The 27750-nt window shown below is 33.3% G+C and overlaps 1 protein-coding gene across 2 annotated transcripts in view; it reads left to right on the top strand.

Moving 5' to 3' along the window:
- esrrb (estrogen-related receptor beta) overlaps positions 1-27141 on the top strand; it is a 142551-nt gene extending 115410 nt beyond the window's left edge. For both annotated transcript variants that reach the window (XM_051919980.1, XM_028822017.2), the window contains exons 5-7: positions 1170-1331; positions 19526-19795; positions 24906-27141. In XM_051919980.1, the coding sequence (XP_051775940.1) occupies positions 1170-1331; positions 19526-19795; positions 24906-25150 (677 nt within the window). In that variant the 3' untranslated portion in view covers positions 25151-27141. The remainder of the gene's footprint in view (positions 1-1169; positions 1332-19525; positions 19796-24905) is intronic.
- The last annotated feature ends 609 nt before the right edge of the window (positions 27142-27750 follow it).

Here is a 27750-nt window from a genome sequence, read left to right as displayed (position 1 = left end):
ACGAAATTGAAGGTGCAGTCGACTCAGTGTGAGGAATAAGAGTTAAAAAGAGAAGAAGAGAGAAAATAATAACAAACCGAATAGTAATAAAAGTACTTTACAAAATATACAAATTGCACTTGTTGACGTAAGGTCTATATTGCACATTGGGAGAATGATACGGAGCAGTTTTTATTCTGAGTTCAGGCCCATGATTGCTTTTGGATAAAAGCTGTTTTTAAGGCGGTTTGTCCTGGTTTTCATTGCTCTGTATCTCTTGCTCGATGGCAAAAGCTGGAAGAGGCAATGACCGGGGTGTGATGAATCCTGTGAAAGATGAATCCTGTGAATTTGCTGTTTTTCCCATCAATCTATACTTAGTAACCCATAATGTCAAAGTGAAAACATGTATTCAGTATCAGAAAAGTAGCATCTTTACCATTCTCATTAAATACGCTTCTTATGCCTTATTCAACTTAAAACATTCTTTTCATCGACTAATAAAATGAAACGTTTATCCAAATGGATATTTTTAACATAGGTGGAATAAAACCAAACCAAAAATAATAAATATTTTTCTGACTAACCTATTATTATCTGCTCCATTGTCTAAACTGAGATAGATGGCTTTGAGATATAGAGGATTTGAGGAATAGAATCGAAATATGCTATTATTACAATCAAAAAAAATTATAAAATCCTAAACATTTTAAATATATACCAGATTTTATAAAAGCATAAACAATATATATATACAGTATATATATGTATATGTGTTTGTGTGTGTGTGTAAGTGCATTTTAAACTTGAGTGTTTGATTATCCCTCATTGGTCAGTAACTGACCTAACAACAATCAGTGAGTGTAGTGCGTGTCTCCTGCCTGCAATCATATATTTGTTTACAGTTCCAACATCTCAGTAAACCTGTTAATTTGCAAAATTTTATTTTTTAGTGACAAGTTACTGTATTTATTTTTAAAAATAAATGTAATTTAATCATTAATTATAATATATAGCCTCTATACTTTCTTGACATATTGTTAATGCATTACGGAAATGTTCATCAGTTGTGTTAATAGCCTTTTTGAAAGAAGGGAAATGTAAATAGAGAAGCAGAAACCATTCTATATTAATCAAATTTCAGAAGTGTCTCCATGCTTGAAAACTGGCTTTGTGTATTTTTTCACTAGTGACTAAGATTATCTCTCATCTATTGGTGGCTGAACCAGAAAAAATCTATGCAATGCCCGACCCCACAGTACCAGAGAGCGATATAAAGGCATTAACCACCCTGTGTGATTTGGCAGACAGAGAGCTGGTGGTTATCATTGGATGGGCCAAACATATCCCGGGTAAGAGTTTTGCCTATTATTTTGTATTTATTTATATTTTTATTTGTAATGGCTAAAGGTGGATGTTCTCACATACCCAATAAAGCCTGTTAACTATTGCAAGAAGTATTTTTTTTACCTTTGTAAATATATTTCATTAATGTGTAGAATTATTGTGAGTGACATTTGTGTGCAACCTCTCATTATGTCTTCTGGTAAGCTACTATCTTCTCTGTATATTGTTCTAGAAGCGTACCTTTATGACATTAGTGCAGTGATACCTTGTCTAAAAGAAACATATACTGTATAAAGATACTGTATACAGTAATTCTTTGATGAAAAACATTTTAAAGTAATGTATAAAATTGACAATCAAGTGCAAATTACAAGAAATTGCTTTACTAATTTTGTAAAGTTAATGGAAGTAGAGCCATGGCTTAGGGATAAAGCAGTAAGCATTAATTCACAAAGGAAAATACAACAAGTAAACTATTGTAGTGAGGTTTAAATGTAGAGCCTTCTGAGTAAAGATGATGCCCTCAAAGTCAGAAGTCTGACCAGTCACTGTGAGAAGGGGCTGGGGGTTTTATTGCCCTTTAGTTGGACTGGCTAAGATGGCTGTACTCTGCACACTGAATCCAGCAACCTGATTTCACTTCCAATGGCTCTGAAGAGAGGACATGCAAGTGAAGGGGGAGGTCTCCTCTCTGCGCAAATTTCACACCGGTGACAACTCCTGAATATTTTCTACTTCTCTCCATCACTTTACTATTACAATATCATCATGTAGCTCATTCTCTTCAGTATGCTCTTGTCAGAATGTTACCTATGCATTGTGGTTTCATGAAGTAAGACACAGCAGTACATAAAGAATCATAGGGATGAATAGGTATACCTAACAAACATATTTATAAATATTTATAAATATATACATATATGCATATGCATGGGAATATAGAAACTTAAAAAATATTTCTGTAGTGTTTGAAAATGAGCAGAGTGTATGTTTTCAATATTATCTAGTATGAAATGTATCAGACCTATGCAAGATTTTTTGAAACACCAACCTCTTTTCTCCAAATAAACCAGAAGTAGTATTAATGTTTCCTTGACAGGCTTATGGTCTTAAGGATAGGCACAACCCCATCCCACCTTCAAAGTCCTGCAGTAAATTACTATAATAAAAACACATCCAAAACCCAAAAATAAGAGAGGCATGCCAATCTTCAAACTTTTGCAGAGCAAAATAGCACAGTAACTTAATACAATACAGCATGAGTACTTTTTTATATTAATACTCTACTTATTAAGCTTCCCCAAAACCAGCTTAGATTAACTTTTGAGCTCTGCATTTTTTAACTGACACAATAATGTAAGATTCTCCTCTTTCATTTCACCATTAAATAATGTTGACATACTATTTTTGGGGGCATTCACTAAACATTTTAGGGTTAATTCTCTGAAACTGTGGTCCAGTGCCTGTTTACCAGGTTTTTTGAACTCCACATTTAAATCCTGAATAATGTCTTTCCTTTTCTTTTTGCATATGATAATTATAGATTTTCAGTAGTTATATATAAAACAGATATTGTCAAGTTCTAAATGAATTTATTTTTAATAGGCAGTTGTTTTTTTTTAAAGTACTTATTTTACAGTGCAATTTATTCTCTTTGAGGCATTTTAATTAATTTTATTAATCTTAAACTGTATTATTGTTTATTTTATTTTAAAACCTTTTATCCAAATAAGTGCAAAGCAGTGCACCACCTAGTATATAAATAGCCACTAAACTTTAGATTAATCTAACATATTGTTTTGACGCAAAAAAAAACTTTCATTTTTCAATGCATTTTTATTATGCAGCCCAATTAAGTCAACATTTAATCTCTGATTTATGAAATTAAGAGAAGATTATAACAGACTACAGTACTCAGTCATTTTGTATTTAATCAGTTAAACTTCCATTAATAAAAAACAAATTATGCCATCTGAGCCATTTCTCCTAAAAACATCTTTTACATACTCATATAATGGTATTAATTCAAAATTAAGTGCAAAATGCTGTAGAATTAAACCTAAAGATATCTGATAGATCCTTCAAGGGTTATACGCATGCTTAGACAACATGTTAATTTATAACACATTTATGCATTTGCTAATTAATATTACATATATTGATAATTTCTTGGAAAGGTAAAATATTTTAATATGCCAAGTATAATAAACAAATTTGTATTGTAAAGTACCACTAGAGCCCAGTACTACCTAAAAACTCTTCATGAACTAGGAGGAAAAACATTAATGTTCCTCTTCAAATCCTCCTTTTTACTTCGAGATTCTGCCAGTGAATATGTGCAGATGCACAACAGAGTTGTAATTATCAAAAGATACAAATAGGCATGCGGTGGAGAATCTAATTCACTCAAAATAAAGACGGTGAATTTTAGCATCACAGGGAGGATAATATTGATTTAATAATGTTACATGATTTTGTTTGAATTTGATATATTTCATAGAATGTTTGCAAAAGATTATATGCTAGTGACAGAAATAAGCACAGTCTTTTATATGTGATTGTAGCATAATTGACTTCAGGCTGATGAGATAATTGATAAAATAAACTTTCAACATAAATACATTTTCTTTGTTTTCCTGAGTAGGTTTTAGATCTACAGTATAATATACTTGGCATCTATAGCATACACATATACCGTATACTGTATATATGTGTTTAATAAATGTTAGCAAATTTTGCTTCTTTTTAATATTACTGTAATATTAGCTTCTTTTTAATCTTACTGTAATACACCTTCATCTGGTTTTTTTTCTTCAGGATGCCAAGAAATTATGACTTTACGCCTTCAAAAGTTTGTCCATCTACAGTACATGAAATCTTACTATAAGTGTTTTTTTTTTTATTTGTATCATGAGACGTCAACTGCTGTAGCATGTTCCACACAGTGTGGAATCATTAGTTTTGAGATGCTGTAAATTTAAAAGCTAGCTAACTATATATTAGAGGAAAAATGCAATATAGAAAATTTTACACTAGTTACACTTCTACTACAGGGCTATATTGTTAGTTCTAGATCTGCCCACCTCTTAGTGTAAAAAGTTCCTTTCAATGTACATCCCCTTAATTCCAACAGTGTTAACAAGTCAATTATTTGTATATACCTTATTAATGCCTTTGTCAATTTTGAAAAGTTGGATTAAGATTTCGTATGTAACTATGTCAATAAACAAAATCTAAAAATATCTGCAATTTCTTAAATTGTTGTAAGCATACAACACTGACTAAAACTGAGTTAATTATTTATAAAAGGCAGAAATAAAATTATCTCATTCATATGTTTATTGGATTTTGGCTTATAAACAATTAATTTGCATCTAGTACACCTGCGAAAACTTATCTTTCCTTTATATTTGCTTTAAACAACATTTTTTAGAGGATGGGCAACAGAGTTATAGAATTGGTGCCTGCCAGCTTTGATAATACCAGGACAGGCTGCAAACAGATGCAAGGGGATGTCTTATCCCATAAGGAGATTACAGTGATAAAATCAGTGTAACTCCCTCATACCAAGAAATTCTACTGAGCTACATCAGCAAAGACAGGTTTAGAGACCTGATTATTAAGAAGTGGATCACCACTGACCCAAAAACATAAACAGAAGGACAAATTGTGAAGTGAGACTCCCTAGGGCACACACATCTATGACATTTCTCTAAGCTTCAGTTGAGAAAACGCAACAGGCTGTATGCTTCTCTTGTTAATTACTACTCATGCACAGATTTTGCCAAGCACCTCAGAATTTATTTGAGACAATCTGCTAAATGAGCCATTTCTCACTTTGCAAGATTCATATATAAAAGCACACAGAATATTTATATGTGTACATTCTGTACGTAGACATACTGTATATCAGTTGAGTCAGGCTGCATAAGTATACAAGTATAAAATAAAAAAATAAAAGTTGTTACTCATTATCTCACAACTCACAGTGGAGTAATCTTCTGAAAGGAGGCACATAATATTTAGAGCAACTATAGAGTCACAAATGCTGCAGTTTTGATTGTTGTCACTAGATGGTACCTCTGTGTGTGACCTCATTGCCGAAGCAGTGAAATGTGTAATACTGCTACTGAACCATCTGTTGGCAAAGTAATGCTATTATGTCTAGATTAAAAAAGAGAGCACATTGTTCACTTGTGAGTGTTATTATGTCTCATGCATGTGACTTTTTGCACACTTCATAAAAACATATTTTATATACAGTTAACTAAATAAACAAGTATACCATGAAATCTGCAGATGAAACATCAAAATGGGCTACACTCAATATAAATTTTAAAAATGTTTATTATCGCCAGCCTCTTTTGATGGCAAATAACTCCTTTCACATATGCTATCACATAAAATATACATTTAAACCACTCTGAAGCATTCTGATTACATGAGTCATATGTGTTATCTATATATTTTCGCATTTAATAAATAATATATATGGGAGAAATACGTTTTTATGCACAGCTGTGTTAAACTTGGTTAAACATCTACTATTGTAAACTATCCCCATTACCCAAAAATGCCTTGTTTCACATACGTGTAGTATCTTCTTGGTCTGTGAATTTTACATTTTTATCAATACATGTTCAGCTCTTGGTAAAAAATTATAGAGATTAACTTATTTATTGGAAATGGGGAGATAACGGTGTTGTACATAAAAAACAATATATAGCATAGTTTGTATGTTATACATTCAGGTTACTGCAATTGTGAGTGGGCAGTGTGACCCCCCACCTAAGGCTGTGAACTTTAAACCAAAAGGCTAAAAATGTAGTCCGTCTTTTATTTCTTTTTTTGACTCTTAATGAGTCACTTAACCCTCCTTTCCTCAATAAAAGTAATAGTTTTCCATTAATAAAGTGCCATTGAATTATTTGTAAAAAGTTCCATACTGTTTAAAACAAATGACTACTGTAAAGTAGAAAATATCCTATCTATGCTGTATTTTGCAGCTTTCAAATAGTATTTATATTTATTTGCTTATTTAATGTATTTAATCTTAAAATCAGTTGTCAAAGAAGAGGTATTTTAGTGTTAGTACTTTAGGGACCATAAATGGTGAAAATGGGTTGCCTGCTTGTTTCTTTGTAAGCTTGTTTTCCTGTAACATTGTCTAACCATACTTGGTTAGGTTTGGATGTTGTAAGAGTGAATGGAACAGAAATCACTAAATTTTAATAGTGAAAAATCTAATTCTGGCACTACATACTACTATTATTATTTTTACTGCCAATCTGAGCTCAGTAATAAATTCAGAATTGTTTGTTTTGCATTGAAGTTCGTTTGTTTGAAATTAGGATAACAACAAAATAATTATTTTTATACTTACAGTAAGTGGAGTCCTCACTGTGTGGCAGTTATTCAAGTCATTAGAGCAGACCAGTGATATATGGAATATGCTTAACAGTCATTTAAAAGCTTTGATAACTCCCCACCTATTTGTGGTGGGCAACGGATTGTGTCAGAAACTTCAGTAAAACATCAAGATTACTTTCTTCAGTAAATGTAGACCATTCTGTAGCTTCTCTGAAGGCAGTATGAGATGGGCAGTATTAGGCATGAGGGATTTAATGTGTTTGATTTAACTGTGCACATGAAGAATACCCCAAATTATTTATACAAGTATGGCATTACAAACTACTTGTTTCATGATGATTTCTTTACCAATTAACTAGCTGCATAATAAATACTTGAGATACTTCATGTAGGTGCTCTGTTGTTTCACAGAAAGAGATTAGTCATCTAGGTCAATGAAGTGGGCCAGCCTTCTATCAAGGTGCTATTCAGGTTCAGGAAAAATTCAGTTCATGTTAAATAAGAATGATATATGAAATTGTAGAAGTAAACTGACAATAATATAATTATATAATAATATAAATATATAATTTCATTGCATACTGTACAATTTTTTTTTCAGAAATCCTTTAATGTTATGATTTTTCCAATACCCAGCAATATTATAATTACTATACAGTTTGCATTATTGAATTTGCACATTCCTCCATAAGAAATTTAACATAGAAGATGAGACCATTAAAATAATCAAGCTGTTCCAATATCTCATCTAGATACTTCTTAAAGGCTGTCAAGGCTTCTGCTTCAACTGTATATCTCACTCGTTTGTTCCAGATTCCCACAAGTCTTTGAGTAAAGAAGTGCTTCCTGGCTTCAGTCCTAAATGCACTTCCCCTTAATCTCCTCTGGTGTCCTCGAGTACATTATTTACTGTTATGTTGAAAGAATTCTTCTCGATCTACTTTACCAATGCTTTTTAGAATTTTGAAGATCAGGATTAGGTCCCCATACAGTCTGTTTGCTTGAGACTAAGCAGATTTCATTCTCTTGTCAGAGTAGTACATGTCATTAAAAATAATGCACCTTGTTTCTCTCCTCTGCACAACTTGAAGTGCTGCTATGTCTTTCTTGTAGTGTGTTGACCAAAGCTGCACACAATACTCCAGATATGGTCTCATGGAGCATAACGTCCTTGATTTATATTTAACAGATTTTATGATATAACCAAACATTTTATTTGCCTTTTTAATAACTTTTGCACATTGCTTAGATGATGAAAACGTTGTGCCAGCATAAATCCCTAAATCTTTGTCAGAGGTTGCTTCTTTTAGGACAGTGTTTCTTATCTTGTATTTATAATTTCTCCACTTGTAGCACCTTGCACTTTTCAATGATAAACTTAATTTCCCAGATGTTTGCCCTGTTCTGAAACTTGTCCAAGTCTGCTTGAATTGTTTATGCTTCCTCTCAGTATCTGCCAAACCACCAATTTTGTTACCATCTGCAAATTTCACAAGTTTACTAACTATACCAAAATCTATATCATTAATCGGAAAAAGTAATGGTCCCAGGACAGACCCCTGAGGGACTTCACTGATGACTTCACTTGACTGGAGCATTTTCCTGCTGGTTACAGCACAGTTTAAGTGCAGTTTAATGAGTGCAGTTTAGGCTGATTCATGAGTCTAATTTGGCTTGATGTTAGTGAATATGGGCCAGTGAATATGACTTACAGTGGACTGGTGCATTGTCCAACGTTTATTGCTGCCTTAAACCCAGTACTACCACCACAGTCTTGAGCCTACAAGCAAGAAACTATTGAACTAAGCAGGTTTGGAAAATTAATGATTGCACTGAATTTGCCAAAAATATAAGTACATATTTCTAATGTTAAAGAAAATAAGTTATTTTCTTATGTGTAGTTTATTTTTTAGATGTACAGTAACACAGCATAGTTTGACTAAATATTTATTTTGGCTGACTATTATTTTGAAAGGATAACATGTAGGAACTACTTGTATAGACAAGTTGAGTGTTTTAGAATAAAGTCATTCATTACTCATGACCAGTACTGTACAGAAAGGCTCTATAGGCAGGCAAGGAAACTAAATTTGATACTGAACTGCTTCCCTTGAATAAAGTAGCTATAGTACTAAAATGGATGTATTTGTGTCTTTAAAAATTAAGTAATATTTGAATTAGCATAGCATTCTAATGCACGATCATGCACATTTTTCGTAGGCACCTGCATCTGTCTTCAATATTAAATTCGGTACTGTTTTTATTTGCTGCTGAGCTACCCCCACACAAGCTTTGTAATCTCCTTGTAATAGAGTGTGAATACAACAGGAGACCAGCCAACCAATAAATCAGCACCTCATCAAGGCACTTTATTAAATATAGAGACCAACAGACAGCTTTTAGTAGATTCAATTTACTGGCTGACGTAGACTTATAAAGATAGATTGAGTAATCAAGGAGATGCTGCTACAAATCCTCTATCAGCAGCTCTTGAGATTGAGAACAAAAAGCTGTGCTGGAGCTGGGGAACTTCCTGGAACATAATAGTGAGGGCCAATGTTGCTTTTTGGGAAAAAACGCATGCTTAGATAAGTTGAGATCTTTGTGTCATTTATAGTTTAATTTATTCAGAAATAGAACACCAACTGTATAACAAATTTTCTTTTAGTTACAGTATGTATCCAGGGAGCTGAGTCTCAAAGATTGCAGTAATACAGAAATGAATGTAACACATAATTATTGTGTGTGTTTGGGAATTTATTCTGAATATTCATATGCAAGTAAAAGCTAGCCTTAAAACAAACATTGCCTATATTTTGTTGTTTTCAAACAGTATTCTATACTGTGAATTAAATCATTTCTTGTCTGTCTTATTTTATCATCTGTGATTTCACATACTTTCCATATAGTTATTACAATAGCCTGCCATTTGTTGAGTATCATTTCAGCAAATGCCTTCAAAAAGATAAATGAAATGCTTAAAATGTCAGGACCTCAAATTCAAAAGTATTTGCATCTACTTTTATTCATAAGTATTTTAACGAGTTAACTCAAATTACATAATAATATTTATTGCTATACTGTTTTTGAGAATTGTGATGTTTGTATAACACCCAATTAAGAGGTAACCTTCATAACTTTCTTTTACTAGAATTCTTTGACATTTTGACTGTAGTTTTGTACGCTAGAAATGCTATTTGAGATTTTATTTGAAAGCTGCACCCTCAGTTGGTTGCATGTAGCAGTTTAAATACAGTTACATTAAGTTTTAACTTCAAAAACATATGCATTGAGATTAATGCTTATCAGTTAAATAACACAGAATCAAATACAATGCAATAGAAAGTACACTGTTCACTGGTTTATTATTACAAATTAATAACTTTTTGAATACAATATTAACTAAAACAGCCACTTAAGTGCATTTCTAAATAGAAATCAGTACTCTATATTTTTAATTTCTGTTTCAAATTCTTTGGAACTTTGTTTTAAGACTATGTAAAGTAAGCTTTATTCTTAGAGGTAATTCTCAAGTAAACAATTTCCTTAAAAAGTTAAAAGAACCTTGCAAGAAGTCTTTAAGAATTAGAGAATCCAGTGATAAGCTCCAAGTTACTTACTTATCAAAGAAGTACAGGGTTCACTGATAAAATCACTATATGTTTGGACAAATTTTTAGCATGTGCAACAAAATCCCCAGACGAGAGCTATGTCCATCTCTGACCCTTGAGCACTAAGGTAATTCATTAAATGGTCAGAAACAAGTATGGGAGTATCCTTAGGAGAGGATAAACATGAATAACATACAGCAGAAATTATGTTTATGCAGTTAAGACACATAAAAAGAGGGTGAGAATGATCATTGCTGTACATAAAAGATAAGGGGATATTTTTAGTAAATACTGTATATGAAGTATCAGATTGAAACTTCATGGACAGATATTGAGGGCTCCAAAAACCACAATGCTGAATGTGCATTATGTCAGAATATTGAAGAAAGAATTTGGCATGGTTAGAAATTAGACCAAATTAAGATAATTTCTTTGGTCTCATAGATACATACAGTATGTTGTCAAGTATGATGAACAAAAATATGGGGATATTACATTTCATAACTACTTTTAGTAAGTAGCACAGTACTAAAGAAGACTGCATGCCACTGGCACATTACAAATGCAATATTTTAGAGGCTGTTTAGAAATAATAAGATATGCGTAAGCAGAAAATAATAGAGAGGCTAGTCAATAGGGTAAAATAATTACATGGATCAGTATTAATTTTAAGTCTAAATAGGTTTTTGAAATTGTTATCATATCTATTTCAAGAGTCAATTAATACAAATGACAATAACAGAAATACTTATTAGTCAACATCCTGTGGACATATGTTTTTTGATACTTATGTCTGCATTTCTTTCATTTGTAGACAATAATGTAATAGACCCACAAATAAAATTTGATCCAAGCTTTTTTTTTAAATATGATCAAATTAAGTCAGAAAAATATGTACAGTATGTCAGAAATACATTCTTGAAAATGTGGAAAAATTCCAATTTGCCAAATAATGTGATGAAAATAAAATAAGGAGTTACAGACATCAAGTATCATAAGTATCAAGTATCATGCAGAATTCTCCATCCACTGATTATTTGTTACTTGGTCTGAAATGTACAGTAATAATTAAATGGATTACTAGGATGAAAAATTTGTGATTAGATTTTGACCAGACAAAATGTGCATAGATGCCGAACGTCTGCTCTGTTGCTTTGTGTTTGCACCAGCTGCTTAAGTGCCACTTCTCTGTCTGAAAGGTAGCAGTGATAGATCTACTCCTGTCCAGTAAGAATCACTAGAATCACTCTCACTAAAAAAGGCCAAGAGCTCTGATTGAGGATGAAATACGAGGGGGCTGCATCTGGAGGGTCCGCAGAGTCTCGTAATTACATCTCCTTTTATTACAGTACTAATGGCCCATAGGGAGATGGAAACAATAATAAATTAATAGAATATGAACTCCGCTCAGCAGAAATTAGAAGATTTTAATTCTGGTTTTGGCTCTGAAAAATTAACTGGTCGCTGATTGGTGATAGAGAATAGCATTGCTGACTTAATAATATGAAAGGCCACAAAACATAAAGTCTTTAGAGAAGGGAGTAGGAAACTTTTTTTAAGAGAGATTAGGCAGTCCTCCTGTTTACATCACCTGATTTTCAACAGCTTTGCGATAACATGAAAATGAATCAATTGATAAGGAGAAATTGTCAGTTCTAGACAATTTTTCTCCTTTTGCTAGAAGCTAAATAACTTATATTCATTCAAGGGAGCTGGAGCTAATATACTAGGTAGGCTGATTATACAGATGTGTCCAATTTTAATCATGAAGAAAAATCAATTTATCTTTTTACTGCCACTTTCAGTGTTTAATCTTTCTTAGCAGTTTCTTTATTTACATCTTCCTTTCATTGTAGCTCCTCAATCCCCCGCCAAGCATTTGTTGCCTTCATAGAAAATATGTGCAGACTGACCATTTTAAATGGTAGGGCTTTTGAGCGAGGGTCTTCTGCAGCATAAAAATAATTTTCCCAGTTTCAGAAGAAAATCAATTTTAAAATAAAATAATTTGGAGTATAGGCTAAAATTTTATCAACATAGGCTGTTTCAGGCAACTTTTGAATGATTTAGTAGGTATTCATGTAAATGTGAATTAAGTTAACTAGAGATATGTATTTATGGATGTATGAAAATGACTAAGCTCAGATTCATCAGATTGGAAGTGAAGTTTTAATATGGAAAGTCTATGTTAAATGCACTTGTAGTCATTCATTTTGTGAGAGAGAAAAATATTTTTTATAAATAAATTGTAGCTGATAGTGTAAAAATTTGCAAAATGTTAGAATTTGGAAACAGCTAAAGTTGCTATAGTATAATACTGAATGATTTTACTTCTTTTCCAAAGAGACTTTAACCAGATTAGGTTTCTTAAGTTTTTTCTAAAGACATATCGAAGTCAGTTTCCAGTTTGTTTTAATATGATAAAAATTCAAAGTGGACTCAGTGACCCAAAACATCTTTACCTCTGGCTAATAATGCATGCATGTGTCTTTGCTAACAGCTCATTGAAATATTCAGTATCATCATTTTAAAACAAAGTTATTTGTTTACACATGGTAGAGTAAAGAGGATATCTGTGTTTTTCTTTATACTTCACTATCAACATATCTACCTTGATTCAAGTAGCCTGCAAAGACTGACCATTTTCATTTCTCAATAAAGATGCTTGAATTTGATAGAGATTTTAGCAGCTTTGGAGCATTTTAAATGCTTTTCCTTAAACTGCACATTATAAACCACTGGCCTAAGGGGAGTCATTATTTAAGAATGCTGTCATAGATTTACAGTATCTCTGATTGTGCACTGCTGAATGCGTTCTTCACCCCATACAGATAAGAACCTGGAGGCAGTTCTAGCACTACAGATCCAACCAAATGCACAGACTATTTATAGAGACAGAAAACCACACACCTACAGATGGAAAATGATAAATAGTTCTATGGCTCTTGAAATGTAAAGGCACTTAGGACTGGTTTGATGACCACTTATTTTCTGTGCCTTGTTTATTGTCATCATGATTAAGTTACTGTATATCCAATCGGTTAAAAATGAACTACAGTATATAAAGTGAAGATTTTTTAATTATTTTTTCTTATAGAATAGGTGTATATTAAAGATGCCTAGGTTGATAAGAGTTAATGACCTATTAGTTCATAATTGGCAGGTTGTTTGCTGATTTTACTTTGAAAATGTAAGCCAAGTCTATGAACAGCACTAAAATTTCACCACTTTAATAAGTGAAAACAAGCAAAGAAAATGTTCATTCTTTTCCATCTTTGAGGTAAAAGAAACACAATAATTTTCCATGTACATCTCCATCACCCGTATTAGGTTCCCTTTCCTTGAACCCTTTCTGTTATTTTACTCATTTTTCCATTCCCGTTCTTTACTAATTTGTTTTTAGGCACCTCCTCAAAATTATGGGGCCACTCAAAAGTAACAGAAGGCTCTAAAGGTTTTCAAGTTGTTTATTGCTTGAATTTTTTTAACATGAAACATTAATGTGTAATTTAGAATAACTCTTGAAATCACTTGCTCCAGCTTCTACAGCTCATAAGGCAAGGCACTAAGTGAATAAAAGAGATGTTTTCAATACAGTCTGAACTATTATTTCTAACAACATATTGAAGCTGTAAAAAATTAACATGGACACAACATAGTTATAAGTAATATATGTTCCAAAGGTTAAGTGTGATTTTAGTGCGCCATTTATATTTTCAAAAATCAGTATATTGTTTTTGACTTTACAATATGTAATTTGTCTTGCAAAGTTTCTGTGAACCAGTAAAAGTAGCATTTGATGAAATGTTTTATAACATTTAGGGTCTCAAGTATGTACCACTGTAGTTTTATTCTAGCTTACAGTAAAGCTATATCATATATTTTAGGACAGTAAATAGAGACAGGACAAATGGCTAAACCTGTCATCTTCTGCCTAAATCACTATGCGTCAAAAATATAGTCATAGGAGATTATTCTATTGTCTTTGTTTATTCTGAGCCAATCTCCTAATTTAATAAATTTGTAAGTAGTATTTTTAAGAAATGGCATGATTAATTATTTACTCTATGTACAGTTTTCTTCAGTATTGTAAAAAAGTACATTGAACATCAGACAGTATAAAAGTGTCTAACAAAACTCCCTTAAAAATTTAGTAGCTGGAGAATCGGTGGTGAGTGAAGGACTATCAAGATACAGTATGTCCTTAGGATACAAAACACAAGTCTAAACCATATTAAAAATAGAACGAGCAATTAACCTCTTAGTAGTGCAGATATGCAGTGTGTCATTTTTGCTGTAGCGGTGGGACTAACATGTCACTTCCTGTGTGACAATGTAAAGAAGTTGCTTTGATAACTGGCTAATATATCTTTAGAGAGGCAGAGATGCATGACAATCTGTAATGATTCCTGACCACACTCATTCATTGAATCTTTAATCCAATTTAATCAGTAGCTGCAGAAAACTAGATATCGCCGACAGTGTTATATCACACAGAGCTTAAAACAGTGTTGTGAAAGATTGCACTAATGGACTTGTCTGTAGTCAATCAAAGGTTCACTATAGTGCTTTGTACAAAATATGTTTGCCTTCTTGTAAATAGATTATTTTAGTTTTTCTTAAGTATAATACAAGAGAAATAGACATGCAAGTGTAATACAAAATATTATTATTATTTGTTGACCTTCTTTATTTCAGGAAAGGAGTGCTGATTTGGGAAATTTATTTTATAAATTATTATCTAGTTACCATTTGATAGTTACATACAAGTAAACATTTAATGTCAGAAATTAATAGAATAAAATAAGCAGTGAATACAAATGATAGGGTATGTGATCATGTAAACAATAAAAAATCATAACTTGAAATTGACTCAATTTCTCATGTTAAAGGAGGATATTTTTTCCAAATCCAATACTGGTGGGTGCGTCAATGCGCTGTATCAGCGCATGCTCCTAACCTCCTCCTCCTCCAATACTTCTGTTTTTGAAAAAGTTTATTGTACTATTTCCATTTTAATGGACAGGCATTTCTTCACTTAATGGTGGTAACAAAGACCTAAGTGTGTATGGAATGCACAGTATAAGGGCTAAGACTAGAATATATTTTGAAGTATAGTTATAGCTACTTTTCTTGCTTAGCAATATCCAGATTATAATCCACCTCCTTATTCATCTTCTTGTGAAAGTGCATAGTCTACCAAAGGGTTATAGAAAGCTGAATGGAATGTCAATTCTTTGTAGCTCCTGTTTTCCACAAACTCACAAAGTCATAAAGGACACATTTAGAATCAAAAATAACCTAACTGTGAATGGAGAATGAGCCACTGGGAGAAAATACAAACTTCATACAGTTATCAGACAGGTATTTAGATCAGGTCTGTAGAGAGATGATGAAATGGCATGCAGAAGCTAGAGTTTACACTATCCTAGGGAGCTTAAAAAAGGAGACCAGCCCAAGATAGATAGATAGATAGATAGATAGATAGATAGATAGATAGATAGATAGATAGATAGATAGATAGATAGATAGATAGATAGATAGATAGATAGATAGATAGATAGATAGATAGATAGATAGATAGATAGATAGATAGATAGATAGATAGATAGATAGATAGATAGATAGATAGATAGATAGATAGATAGATAGATAGATAGATAGATAGATAGATATTTTATCCATCCCCAAGGGATAATATTTCACTACATTCGGTATCTTACTTACTAGCAAATTTTGTGAGGAAAACTCAGAAAGACATAAGAAAAGCATGTAGTCCCTATATCTTTGAAGTAGTAGTGGCACCCTAGACCTAATCTGCAACCTCATATTCTTTTATTACCACTTTAGTTTTTGAATGAAATACCCACTCTCCAACTATTCATCATTAAACATTATTATATATATACAGTGACAAATAAGGTTTTGTTAAATGTGTAAAGTATTTCTTAGTTTTTCCTTAAATGATTGCATGCATTCTATTCATGATTACAGTGCATGTAGCATACTGTATCACTGTATATTTACACTAATGTTGTGCAGATAATTGCTGAATATGGTTACATTTTGTTAAGGTAGGCCTGTGATAGTTATCTCTTTTCTATTTTACAAGTCATGTGCTCAGCGGTGTAGTTTCCTGTATATCATACAGTACTTGTATCAGTTTTCAAAGCCTTATAATGTGGGATGGAAGTTAATAAAGTAAATTTGCAAATAAAACATTGTCAAAGTCAAGAGAAATTAAAGGTAGCCAAAAGCAAATATATAATATTTTTTACATCAGTATACATATAGTTTTAATAAAACAGAACTGATCACATTCCATTTAACATACTGCCACATTCTAGAACTCACTTAATCCAGTCTAGATTGTGAGGAATCAGAGCCTATTCAGGCAGCATCAGGCACAAGGCACTGGAAGATGCACTTATATACATAATCCACATTCATACATGTCCAGTTCAGAATCACTGGTCAATCAAACCTGCACATCTTTGAAGCATAGGAGATAAAGCAGAATATTCAGTATATTTTATTTTCTTATTTGTGAGTTTTTGTTGCTAGGTAACTTTTTAATTGTTCATAGCATATATTATGACTATGTGAAAAGTAATCTGGTTACAATTGTTCAAATATCTCAATTAGTAACACTTCAGAAATGTATCAAAACACTGATTTTGCCTTTTATTCAGATTCTTACTTTTCTCTGGCTGGTTCAATATTGTGTCATATTTGTCAACTGAAAACCTGTGAATAAAGATGTAAATATTGATGATTTGTTAAAGGAAATCAGTCTGTTTAATTCTTGCATAATGCTGGTAATCCTAGATTGATATTCAGGGCTGGGAGGATCATATTAATCAAGGGTTTGAACTCAGTGTAAAATGCTTTCTGTTTAAACACTTTGGAAACTTTAGCTATACAAAATATAATATATCCAGTATAACACTTAAACTATTAGACCTAAGACTATTCAACCCTCCTTTTTCTGTAAAAGTAGGAACTGTTTGTAAACATACTGGGCTTGTGCTGAATCTTTTTATCTTACTTACTGTCATATTCTGTATAAGGAACCATTTTAGACAGGACTCTGTAACCATATAGAGCTTTTTATTACACAAAACATAGTTTTGTATTTGATATGTTGTTTTCTGTTGATTGGGTTGTGTTTTGTTACTATGGTGGCTTCTTAAATAAAAGAAAAGCTTAAATTCCCCACTGCAGCGTGTATATATATTGTAACTAGTGTTTGTGATAATAGTATTAAATTAAGTTTTAAAATATAAATTGTTGGTATAATATTTCTTCCAGTTTTATACTTAGTGATATGAAGTTCATATTGACTAAAGTAATATATTAAATACTAATTATACATATTAACAAACATTGCCAAAATGCATAATAATAATATGAAATTTAATAGTGTAAAAAGTCTCTTGCCAAATATAACAAGTCGTGCATTGCTTGCTCCTTTTTCACATATGTAGTGCTCAAGTGCACCATGTAGTGTTCTCGATTCTGGCCCGCTCCTTAAAATACTACAAACTGTATTTCAGTGCTACTGTGCTTGAACTAATGTTGTCAATAAAGAGTTAGATATACAGGCCTCAGATGTGCACCTTGCGTGTCCCTTCATGTTGCTGTCCTACCTTTACCATCACACAGACTCCATTTGATCAGATTTCTCTATTCTTCTGTGTATTGATTCCTTTTCACATTGTAAAAGCAGATTACAATCTGTTAATTAATGTATCCTAAAGCACTTTTTTGTGCTCATCAGACTGATAAGAGAAATTGGACAATGCAGGTAACCCCTTTCTCAAGTGCAGGTCCAATACTAAAAAGCTTTCGGCTGATATACATCACTACCACATTTCACTTGAATGAATAATAAATAAAAAATAAATAAATAAATAAAAAACTGAAAGCCCTTTCCCAGGTCAACGCAATAATCAGAAGTCTTTTAATTATAAAGAAGCAATTGTAACCTAACAGTAAACTTGTAAGAGCAATCATTTTAATCAGTCACCAGTTCATGGGGGCAAGCTGAAATTAGATGCCCTCTGGCAAAAATGGTGAATGTTTAGAACCCATTAAATGCTGGGGAAAATTAAAGGCATTTTTTAGGAATGTACTGGAACATCAGTAATGAGAAAACAAGTATTCATAGAAATTGCATCTTATTTGGGTTTAGTTATTAAGTTAGTTAGTATTTAAAAATGTCCTAATACTGAATGCTAAAAAGTGGTAACATTTGGCTTCCCAACAATAAAGTCAAGTAATATTATGCTTTCAATGTCTGCTGTTTGTCTGTGTCTAATACCATCCATCCATCCATCCATTTTCCAACCTGCTGAATCCGAACACAGGGTCACGGGGGTCTGCTGGAGTCAATCCCAGCCAACACAGGGCACAAGGCAGGAACCAATCCTGGGCAGGGTGCCAATCCACCGCAGTAAATATACTATATAAAATAAATTTTAAAAACTTGGAAATTTGCATTTTCAACTAAATGATTTCATAAAAAATCTATGGGTGCATGAATAGTTTTCAATAAGGAAGGTTCAGTAGAATCAATTTGACTTTTAGAGTTGAATTAGCCGGGATTGAACCATTTTAGATTCTGCTCATAGAAAACAACTTTCAACTAAGTGATAAATATTAATCCAATTTGGTGCCTGGACTATTACTCATACCATATTCTATCTTTTCATTACTTTGATTATATTAAAAAAGAGAAAAAGATAACTTATATTTATGTAGTAGTCCGGTAAGTTTTCATTTCTACTTTAGAGTTAATTTAAACCTATGTTTTCACTATGGGTACCCAAATATTTACAAGCAGGCATATATATTTGTTTTGGAGGTTTTATCTAGTGGTTATGGCAGTTGGTTGAAAAACTTCAAGGTTACTAGGTCAGCTCCTACCACACACTCACTATGTAATTCTGAGAAAATTATTAAACCAGCTTGGTATTAAAAAATAACATTTAAATATGTGTATAACGGATCTGTATTTGCAGAGCACCTTGGGATGGTATTCACCACTTAATAGTTATGGATTACAATATTATTTTTGATTTGTGTACTTAATTGTCTCATGACCAATTATGCACATAATGAAAGCATTTGTTGACTGGTACATTGTTGCTGTATTCCTTACATTGAATGATCTTGTTGTGCCAATAGCAATGTTCTTGTCATGATTGTTTTTACAGGTTTTTCAAACCTCTCACTGGGTGACCAGATGAGCTTGCTGCAGAGTGCCTGGATGGAAATTTTGATTTTGGGTATTGTGTTTCGCTCTTTGCCCTATGAAGATGAGCTGGTCTATGCTGAGGACTATATAATGGATGAGGAGCACTCCCGTCTCACAGGTCTTCTAGACCTATATGTCTCCATCCTGCAGTTAGTGCGCAGATATAAGAAACTGAAGGTGGAGAAGGAGGAATTTGTCACTCTCAAAGCAATAGCTCTTGCCAATTCTGGTAATATTCTGATTTTATTTCTTTATGATTTTTTAAGTCATTGTAGAATCATTTATAATCGTATCATAAGACTTTTCACTTAATGAACACTAGTAGCATGTGATTACAAAGTTAGTCTATATTACTGATTGTATTTTCACAAAATTAATTCTGGCACAATTTATGCTAACTTTTCATATCTGAAAAAAGTTCACTATTTCTGTTTTTTGTATCTTCACTTTGTTTATACTGTCACTTTATGGTGAGACAAAGTGATCTGTCTGTTCTTGTGGTTAGTATAAGGCATCCATCCATCTGTTTATATTACAAACATGTTTTCCTTCAGCAATTAGTTGGATTGTAACAATACACATTCTCAGAATGACAAATGCTTATTATGTGAAAAAACAGCTATTCCTTCATGTAAATGCTGTTTAATGCTGTTCTACATTACAGGATTTCATGGTAATCCAAATTTAATGGGTCTATTTACTTAACTCACATAATTAAAGTTTAGGGATGCAGTACTTATTAGAAACTATGGATATGTCACTTGGCATGGTCTTGTTCACATCTACTCTCTCTCATAGCAGGACTCTTCAGAATTACTTTAGTCTTCTACTACATCTATTAGTATTAGAATCAGTGTTTCTTTGTGATGCTAACTGAACTGAACTTCTAGATAATGAGCACAACTATGATACTTTTACAAATGCAAACCTTAATCTGATCATCTGTGGATGCAAGTAACATACAAGGGCCACTCTCATCACTTTGTCAATTATTAATACAAACATGGTGAGAAAGATCACAGTAGGGCTTATGAGAGTAGTGGTTAGAAAGAATACTAGGAGAGCTAAAAGTCATTGGGAATGAAATATTGTAGAGAAGGCAAAAGATTTTAATAGTAAAATAATGATCAAGAAGGAGGTGAAATGTATTAGGAACATTGAGGTTGAATTAAAATATGCAGACAGTGAAAGCAAATGCTTTAAGCTTTTCTTTAACGTTTACACGTGAAGAAATTGATAACCACCCAACAGTAACAGGAACTGAGCACTTAGTGATTTGGAAATTGTAGAGAGAGAAGTGCTGCCTAGGTTAAATTGGCTGAAATCTAACAAATCACCATGACCAGATTAACAGTTGAGTACATATATAAGAACTTTGATGCATATTTTTCAAAAATCTCAGCACATTGGGTTAATTCCTAAGGACTGGAAGCAGGAAAATATTATTCCATTATACAAAATGGGTGACCGGCTGATCCAAGTATCTATATTCCAGTAAGCTTAGCATGCTTTGAGGTAAATTAATGGAAACAATTATTAAGGAAAAGATTGATGTCTAGAATAGCTGTATTAACAAATAATCTACAGTAGAGTTCACAGTTATCCTGGAATGCTATGAAGATCCAATAAAAGCATATGATCAGAGAGGTGCATGTGATTATTTTGATCCTCAGGAGGCTTTTAATAATGTACCACAGGAGAAGTTAGTAATAAAACTTAGAGAAGACATTCAGGGTACTATGTGTTGGTGTGGAACAAAGCTGTCTTAAACACCAGGAACAAAGGATTATGGTAAGAGGAACCTTATTAGAAGCAGGTGATGTTAAACATGGTAGAGCAGTGTTGGGACAATACTCTTTTGTATAAACATAAACATTCTGGATAAGAATATAAACAACAAGCTGGTCAAGTCTGCTGATGATACTAAATTGGGAGGAGCGAAAAACAATGTAGAATCAGGTGACTTGTTACAAAGAGGCCTGGACAACATACAGGCATCAGAAGATTTGTGGCAGATGAAATTTAATGTAAGTAAATTTAAAATAATACACAAAAAAAGTAAAAATGTTAGACTCAACAACACAATGGGAGGTTTGAAATGTAAAAGTACACCTGATGAAATTTTATATAGATCCAGTTTACAGAAGTGATCACAAAGGCTAATAGAATGTTACATTAGATATCACAAACTATGTGGAATACAAGTTAAGGGAGTTTATGCTTAAGCTGTGTAACTCATTGATGAGGCCTAATCTAAATTATTGTGCACAGTTTTAGTCTCTATGTTACAAAAAGACATAGGAGTGCTAGATAAAGTTCAGGGGAGAGAGATACTAGGCAAATTCTAGACGTGGGAGGTATGAGCTGTGAGGAAAGATTAAAGGAGTTAAATCTTTTCAGTTTAATCAAACGGAGGTTAAGAAGTGAAATGACTGAAGTGTTTAAAATTATGAAGGGAATTAGCACAGTGAATTCCTGCTCTTAGTTTAAAACTCATTCTGCCAACAAGAACACAGGGACACACAAGGAAACTCGTTAATGGTAAATTTTGAACAAATATTAGAAACTTTTTCTTCACACATGAACCATAGACACATTAAATAAATTATCCAAGGAAGAATTTAGGGACTCAAAAAATCTCGATTTTGTGTTATTTTGGAGAAATTACAGTAGATGAATAAGATAGATGAGCGTGTTGGGCTGAATGGCCTGCTCTTGTCAAAATTGTTCTAATACTGTAAAATTTAAGAATGTCTAAAATGTAATTTTTGTGACATACCAACAAAATTATCCAGGAATAAAGAGAGGCAACAAATGCACACTGACAAAAGGCTGGAGTGACAAGTCTGTGGAGGAAAAATGAGCACGTAACAAATGTGCACAGCTAGTAAAGGATCAGTGTACTTTGCAGTTTATAGCGACATGAACAAAACCTGGAAATACACAAATGCAGCCAGAGCACAAAACTATATAAATTAACAAGTATTCAAATTGTGCCATTTATAGTTCCGTGTTACATGCAGTCTTTTTCAAAAAATGTAAATGATGTTAGGTTTAAATGTTATGTTTTGTCTTGGGATGACCTGCCGCAATTATCTCTTGCATGTAGGAGGCAAGTGTGAGAAGCAGCATGCATGAGGATTACCTCTTCCTGGTGGCTGAATGGAGTTGGATTGAGTAGCCGAAGTACTGATTTGATGATCCAGGAACAGTTAAACAGCTAGAGTCAATTAAGAGGAAATGCGAACAGTGTAGTTGCCTTTAAGGCAGTAGCATGTAACCCCAATTGCACTGCATTCAAATGCAGGATAGAGTATCACAAAATGTTGGCCACATGTTGCTAGATGTGTGACAGATTACTGTTCATTATTACCCTGAGTGCATGTGGAGATTGGAACGTTGAGACGTTACTTGTTCCAGTTCTCATGTGCATATTTTATGTTTTGGTAGTGTTCCCCACCAAGCAGCAGGGTAGTTTGTATAGACGCACTAGGGTTTAGTAGCTTGCCTTTTGTTTTGTGAAGTAAAACAATAAATACACCCATTTGTCTGGGGGCTGAAACTGGTCACCCTGAGTGGTGACTGTCTGCCTCAATGGCTGTTACAATACAGTATTTTACCTCCAGATCCAGAGGTGTCCAAATCAAGATTTGCCCAGCTTAACCACCACCTACAACAATATTTTCACACAGACAGGGGCAGCATTACACTTGTAAGAGACTGTGTATAATATGGAGATATACATTACACTGTTATTTTGTATGGTGTTTTTCCAAGTGTTATATGTTTTGTTTTGCAGGTTTCTCAATGCCACTATAAATTGTAAAGTACAGTGACTTGTTGTGACTAGTTGTGTGCATTTTCCCTCTGTGTATTTGTCCCTATACCTCTTTGTTGAGAATTTTTGGTCCCATGCTCTTTCTTAATGCTAGAAATTTTAGTACTTGAACTAATTTCATAGTACCTGAACACATAGTTTCATTGAATTTACAATCTCTCTTTCTGCTTTTTTTATGCAACTTAAAAAATAACAGCAGTATCAATTATCACAAGATACTAAAGATATTAAATATAGAAATGAATATCTGAAGATTAAACAACATAAGAAAGTATACAATACAAAAAGACTAGTAGAAGGCAGCCTCACAAAATCAAATTGACACTAATGTAAACCAAAAATCCTTTCTCGGAGTCAGAAGATTGGTCTTCAATACTAGGTAGCACAGCTTGAAAAAAAAAAAAGAAACTCAGTTTTTAATTTAATACATTTTGTCTGTTGTGGTATTTTTCTATTCTTTCACTCTCCCTGTAACAGGTGCTCCAGGGCACAACAGCCATGAAAGATAAATTTAGCATTTCATTAGGCACACAGTGGCTGTCAATAAAATGTGTTAAGTCGAATGGAATGAGCATCAGGAAGCGACGGGCCTCGTTTGTTCCAATGAGAAGATGCTGCACCGGTATTGACAGTTTGCTTTTCAGAAGGCAGATTCGTCTCATACTGATCAATGCCTGCCTGCTTTTTTTGTCTCACAGAAAAATGAAACTGCTGATCAGGAGCTTTCAGATGACAAACCTTTGTAAGGCAGGGAGTCCTCTGAACATTTAAACAAGGACCTGGAGAGATTGTTCCCTTGGGAGGTCTTCATTTTGACAGCTGTGAAAATTCATAGATATTGATTTTGTAATTAGCAGTTTATCAATCCTATTGACAAAGGTCTTCTGATGGGTTTGCAAGAAATTAGTTCTTCATAGTTTTTTTTTGAGTTTCTATATCCTGTTTCTTTAATCTATGTAGTCAATCCACTCTACATATATCCGTGTCCATCCTAGAGTGTGTGTACTAGCGTTTTAAAAGAACTGCTCTTTTTCTTGCCATTGCTACCTTTTTTTACTATAGCATGTCTCTCTCTGGCCTTATTTTGACTGTCACACCAAGTAATCACAAAGTGGTGAATAGTTCTGCTTTACTCAAATTCTATTCACATTTTCAATCTGACTTTATTATCAAGTTATCTACTCTGCCTGTAGCTCATCTGCTGCTCTTGAAGCCTATTGATGCTCATCCCAATTTTATGGGGAGTTTTATTGTCTTCAGTAGTATAGCTTTACCAGGCAGTAGGAGCCACTGCTGTACTGGGTCAAAAGAAGTAAAAGCTATCAGATGCTGAATTAACTATGCTCTGTTATTCTTTGTATTACATTTGCCTATTTCCTTCCAATGCTAACTCAACCTACATGTGAATTGTTTTGTTGTTTAATAAGATTACAATAAATGATACTTTGTGCTGTTTATTGTTTTAAACTGAATGACATCAGCCAGCATCTTGTATTTGCAGATTCCATGCACATAGAAGACTTGGAAGCTGTTCAGAAACTGCAAGATGCACTCCATGAGGCTCTGCAGGACTATGAGGCTAGCCAACATCAAGATGACCCTCGACGGGCTGGCAAACTTCTAATGACACTCCCTCTGCTTCGCCAGACAGCTACCAAAGCTGTGCAGCACTTTTACAGCATTAAACTCCAGGGCAAAGTGCCTATGCACAAACTCTTCCTGGAAATGTTAGAAGCAAAAGTCTGATGGGTGAAATCTTATCCTGGAAATAGAGGGTTTAAACAGAGACAATGAACTTTGAACATAAGACTTCTGCAGATTCCTGGGGGAAAAATGAAGAAAAAATTCATTGGGGGGAAAGTATGATGCAGATTAATTTAAAGATATATATATAATATTATGTACAGTGGCAAACGTTTTCCTTCTCAAGGTCTGTGGTCATGAATGGAATAAAGCAGCATAGGCTGTATTCACAATGGAACCACCTCTCCTCTTCCACAAAGAGGCTACTTCCTTGTGACTCACTTGATGGACTACTCAGAAAAGACAAATACTGTAAGTGCCCTCAGGTATAGCTGGGGCTAATTGTTCCATGAGCATATTACAAAACTTACTACTGAAATGCCCACAGACCTGGATTAATACGTAACATTAACCCATGGTTTGATGAGCTGATTTGTTGAGCAGATGTGGTGTAAATGGACACTCTGACCTGTATGGCTGCCTTCAATAAGCAGGGTGCGTCTCTTCACCATTTAGTCTATAGTAGTTGTCTGTCTTCCACATGTGCAGTTGACTGGCACTAAAACCATGATGCAACTACAATAAAAATGCTTAGAAATTCAGAATCTTCCCAAATCAAATCTTGCACTATTACATTTCAGGAAGTGTTTTTTGCTTACTGAATGTAGCCATTGGGTCAGTTTCAAAAGAATTCAGAGTCTAATTTGAGTTTTCAATGGCAGTGCTCCACTGAATCACATGCTGTCTTTTTGTTTTACTGTCTACTGAGTCAGCACTGTATGTTACTGTATATTGTTAAGTTCTTCTCAATTATAGTTTTATTGCAGGAGACTTTAAATGGCTAAAATGAGCACGCTGCCTGTTAAAAAATGGTTCTTTCTATTGGAAATCAAAGGTTCTTAATGTGGTATGTTGGGAATACCTGCAGCTTAACAACATGCAGGAATAACAGTTCCTTTGCTGACAGATAAGGTCAAAATATAAACAAATATGAATTGCAAGTTGCTGGTGCACTTATACATGTATGGAAGTCTCAAATATTGAGAGGGAGAAGTTTAAAAATAAGAATCAACTGTCCAGTCCAGATGGTCCCAATAGAGACTTCAGTGTAGAGGTTATTCAGCGCCTGCAAAAAGAAAAATTAGCAAGTGTCTTCTAATATATATATCATCCTTGACATTATGAACTGGTGAACAAACTGTTTTATCTATTTATTTATTTATTTATTAATTTATTTATCTTGTCTATTTAAATAAAATATTTATATATATATTCAGTATATATATATATAAAACTGTTTCAAAATGGAATCTGACTCCATGGCAGAAACCAGCTTTGCATTTCTGTGGTCAGCTAGAATGGTCATTTAGAATTGAAAAGAAATTCGTAAAACTAAACATTGGGTGATATACCAATTTATTTCCCTCTCCTCTAATATCATCCAAGTGTGAACAGTTAATACCACTGCAGACCAGAAGCATTTCAGGTATATATAGTCTTCCTGACTGCAGGCCTATCTTAAAAACTGGAAGTAACAATGCAAGTGGCGCTATTTTATTGGAGAAAAAAGGTGTAGAATAAGGGTCTTTAATCCTAGAGAAATGTGATTTTTTTTTCATCTCTAAATATTTATTCTGTACTGTCTTCTTTTTGGCCACAGTGTAAATAGACATCACAAGATATACATTGAAAACAAAAGGACAATTAATTTTAAAAATCTAATTCCATTTTGTTGGTGAAAAGAAAAGCTGTGCAATCATTCTTTCCTGTATAGGTTTTCTAGTTCACCCCAAAAACATAAACATAAACCATTATTCACAAACACATGCCAACATCATCTTTCCAAGTATAATACTGAATAAATCAAACAATTTGTGCATTTGCTGTACACCTCTTCTGTACTGAGAATTCTTTGGGTTTACCTTGTGGATTTACTATCATTTTATAAACTGCATTATAGAACTGCTTGCAACTAAATGTTGATATTTTTTTCTCCTTCACTTTTTGTTTTGTTTTCATGCTCCCATAGCTGCCAGTTTTCAAGATTCTCATAAAGTTTTCAGTTCTTATCCAAACCTAGTGGTGAACTTCACACAGAGATGAGGTTTGCCTGACCTCAGAAAACAAAAAGATACCATCATGGAGAAAACAAACGAGTGGACAGTTTGTGTACATGGTTTGTATACTGCAGTGTCTGCCTTCCTAAGGGACAAATTTGCTGTAGATATCCTTAGTAAAACATCGATGGCAATTATCTAAATTAATGGATGGGGCTTTGTGCTTATTTAGCTATTCCTTTTGAATGGGGAAGTAATTTCCAAACTGGGACCCCAAGCTCTGGCAGCATTTGGTTCCAGTTCAATGATTAGAGAAAGTCAACAAACCTCAAAGCATCAATGAAACCTCATAAATGTTTAATATTTATGTTCTTTGCAGTACTTTGTGTTCAGTGAATTAATTGGTTCTTTAAGATGGCAATTAAAATTGTCATATAGTCCCAAATATATATATTTTTTGTAATAAAAATGTCTTTACTTTCAGTTTGACATAGTTATGCAGTTGTTAATACTGCCTAAAGGCTCAAAGTTCGTAAGTGCAATTTC

Source organism: Erpetoichthys calabaricus, chromosome 16, assembly GCF_900747795.2.
Source record: "Erpetoichthys calabaricus chromosome 16, fErpCal1.3, whole genome shotgun sequence".
In the NCBI taxonomy this organism is placed as follows: domain Eukaryota; kingdom Metazoa; phylum Chordata; class Cladistia; order Polypteriformes; family Polypteridae; genus Erpetoichthys; species Erpetoichthys calabaricus.
Note: the sequence above shows the minus strand (reverse complement) of the source record. Positions and strands in the feature narration are given on the sequence as shown.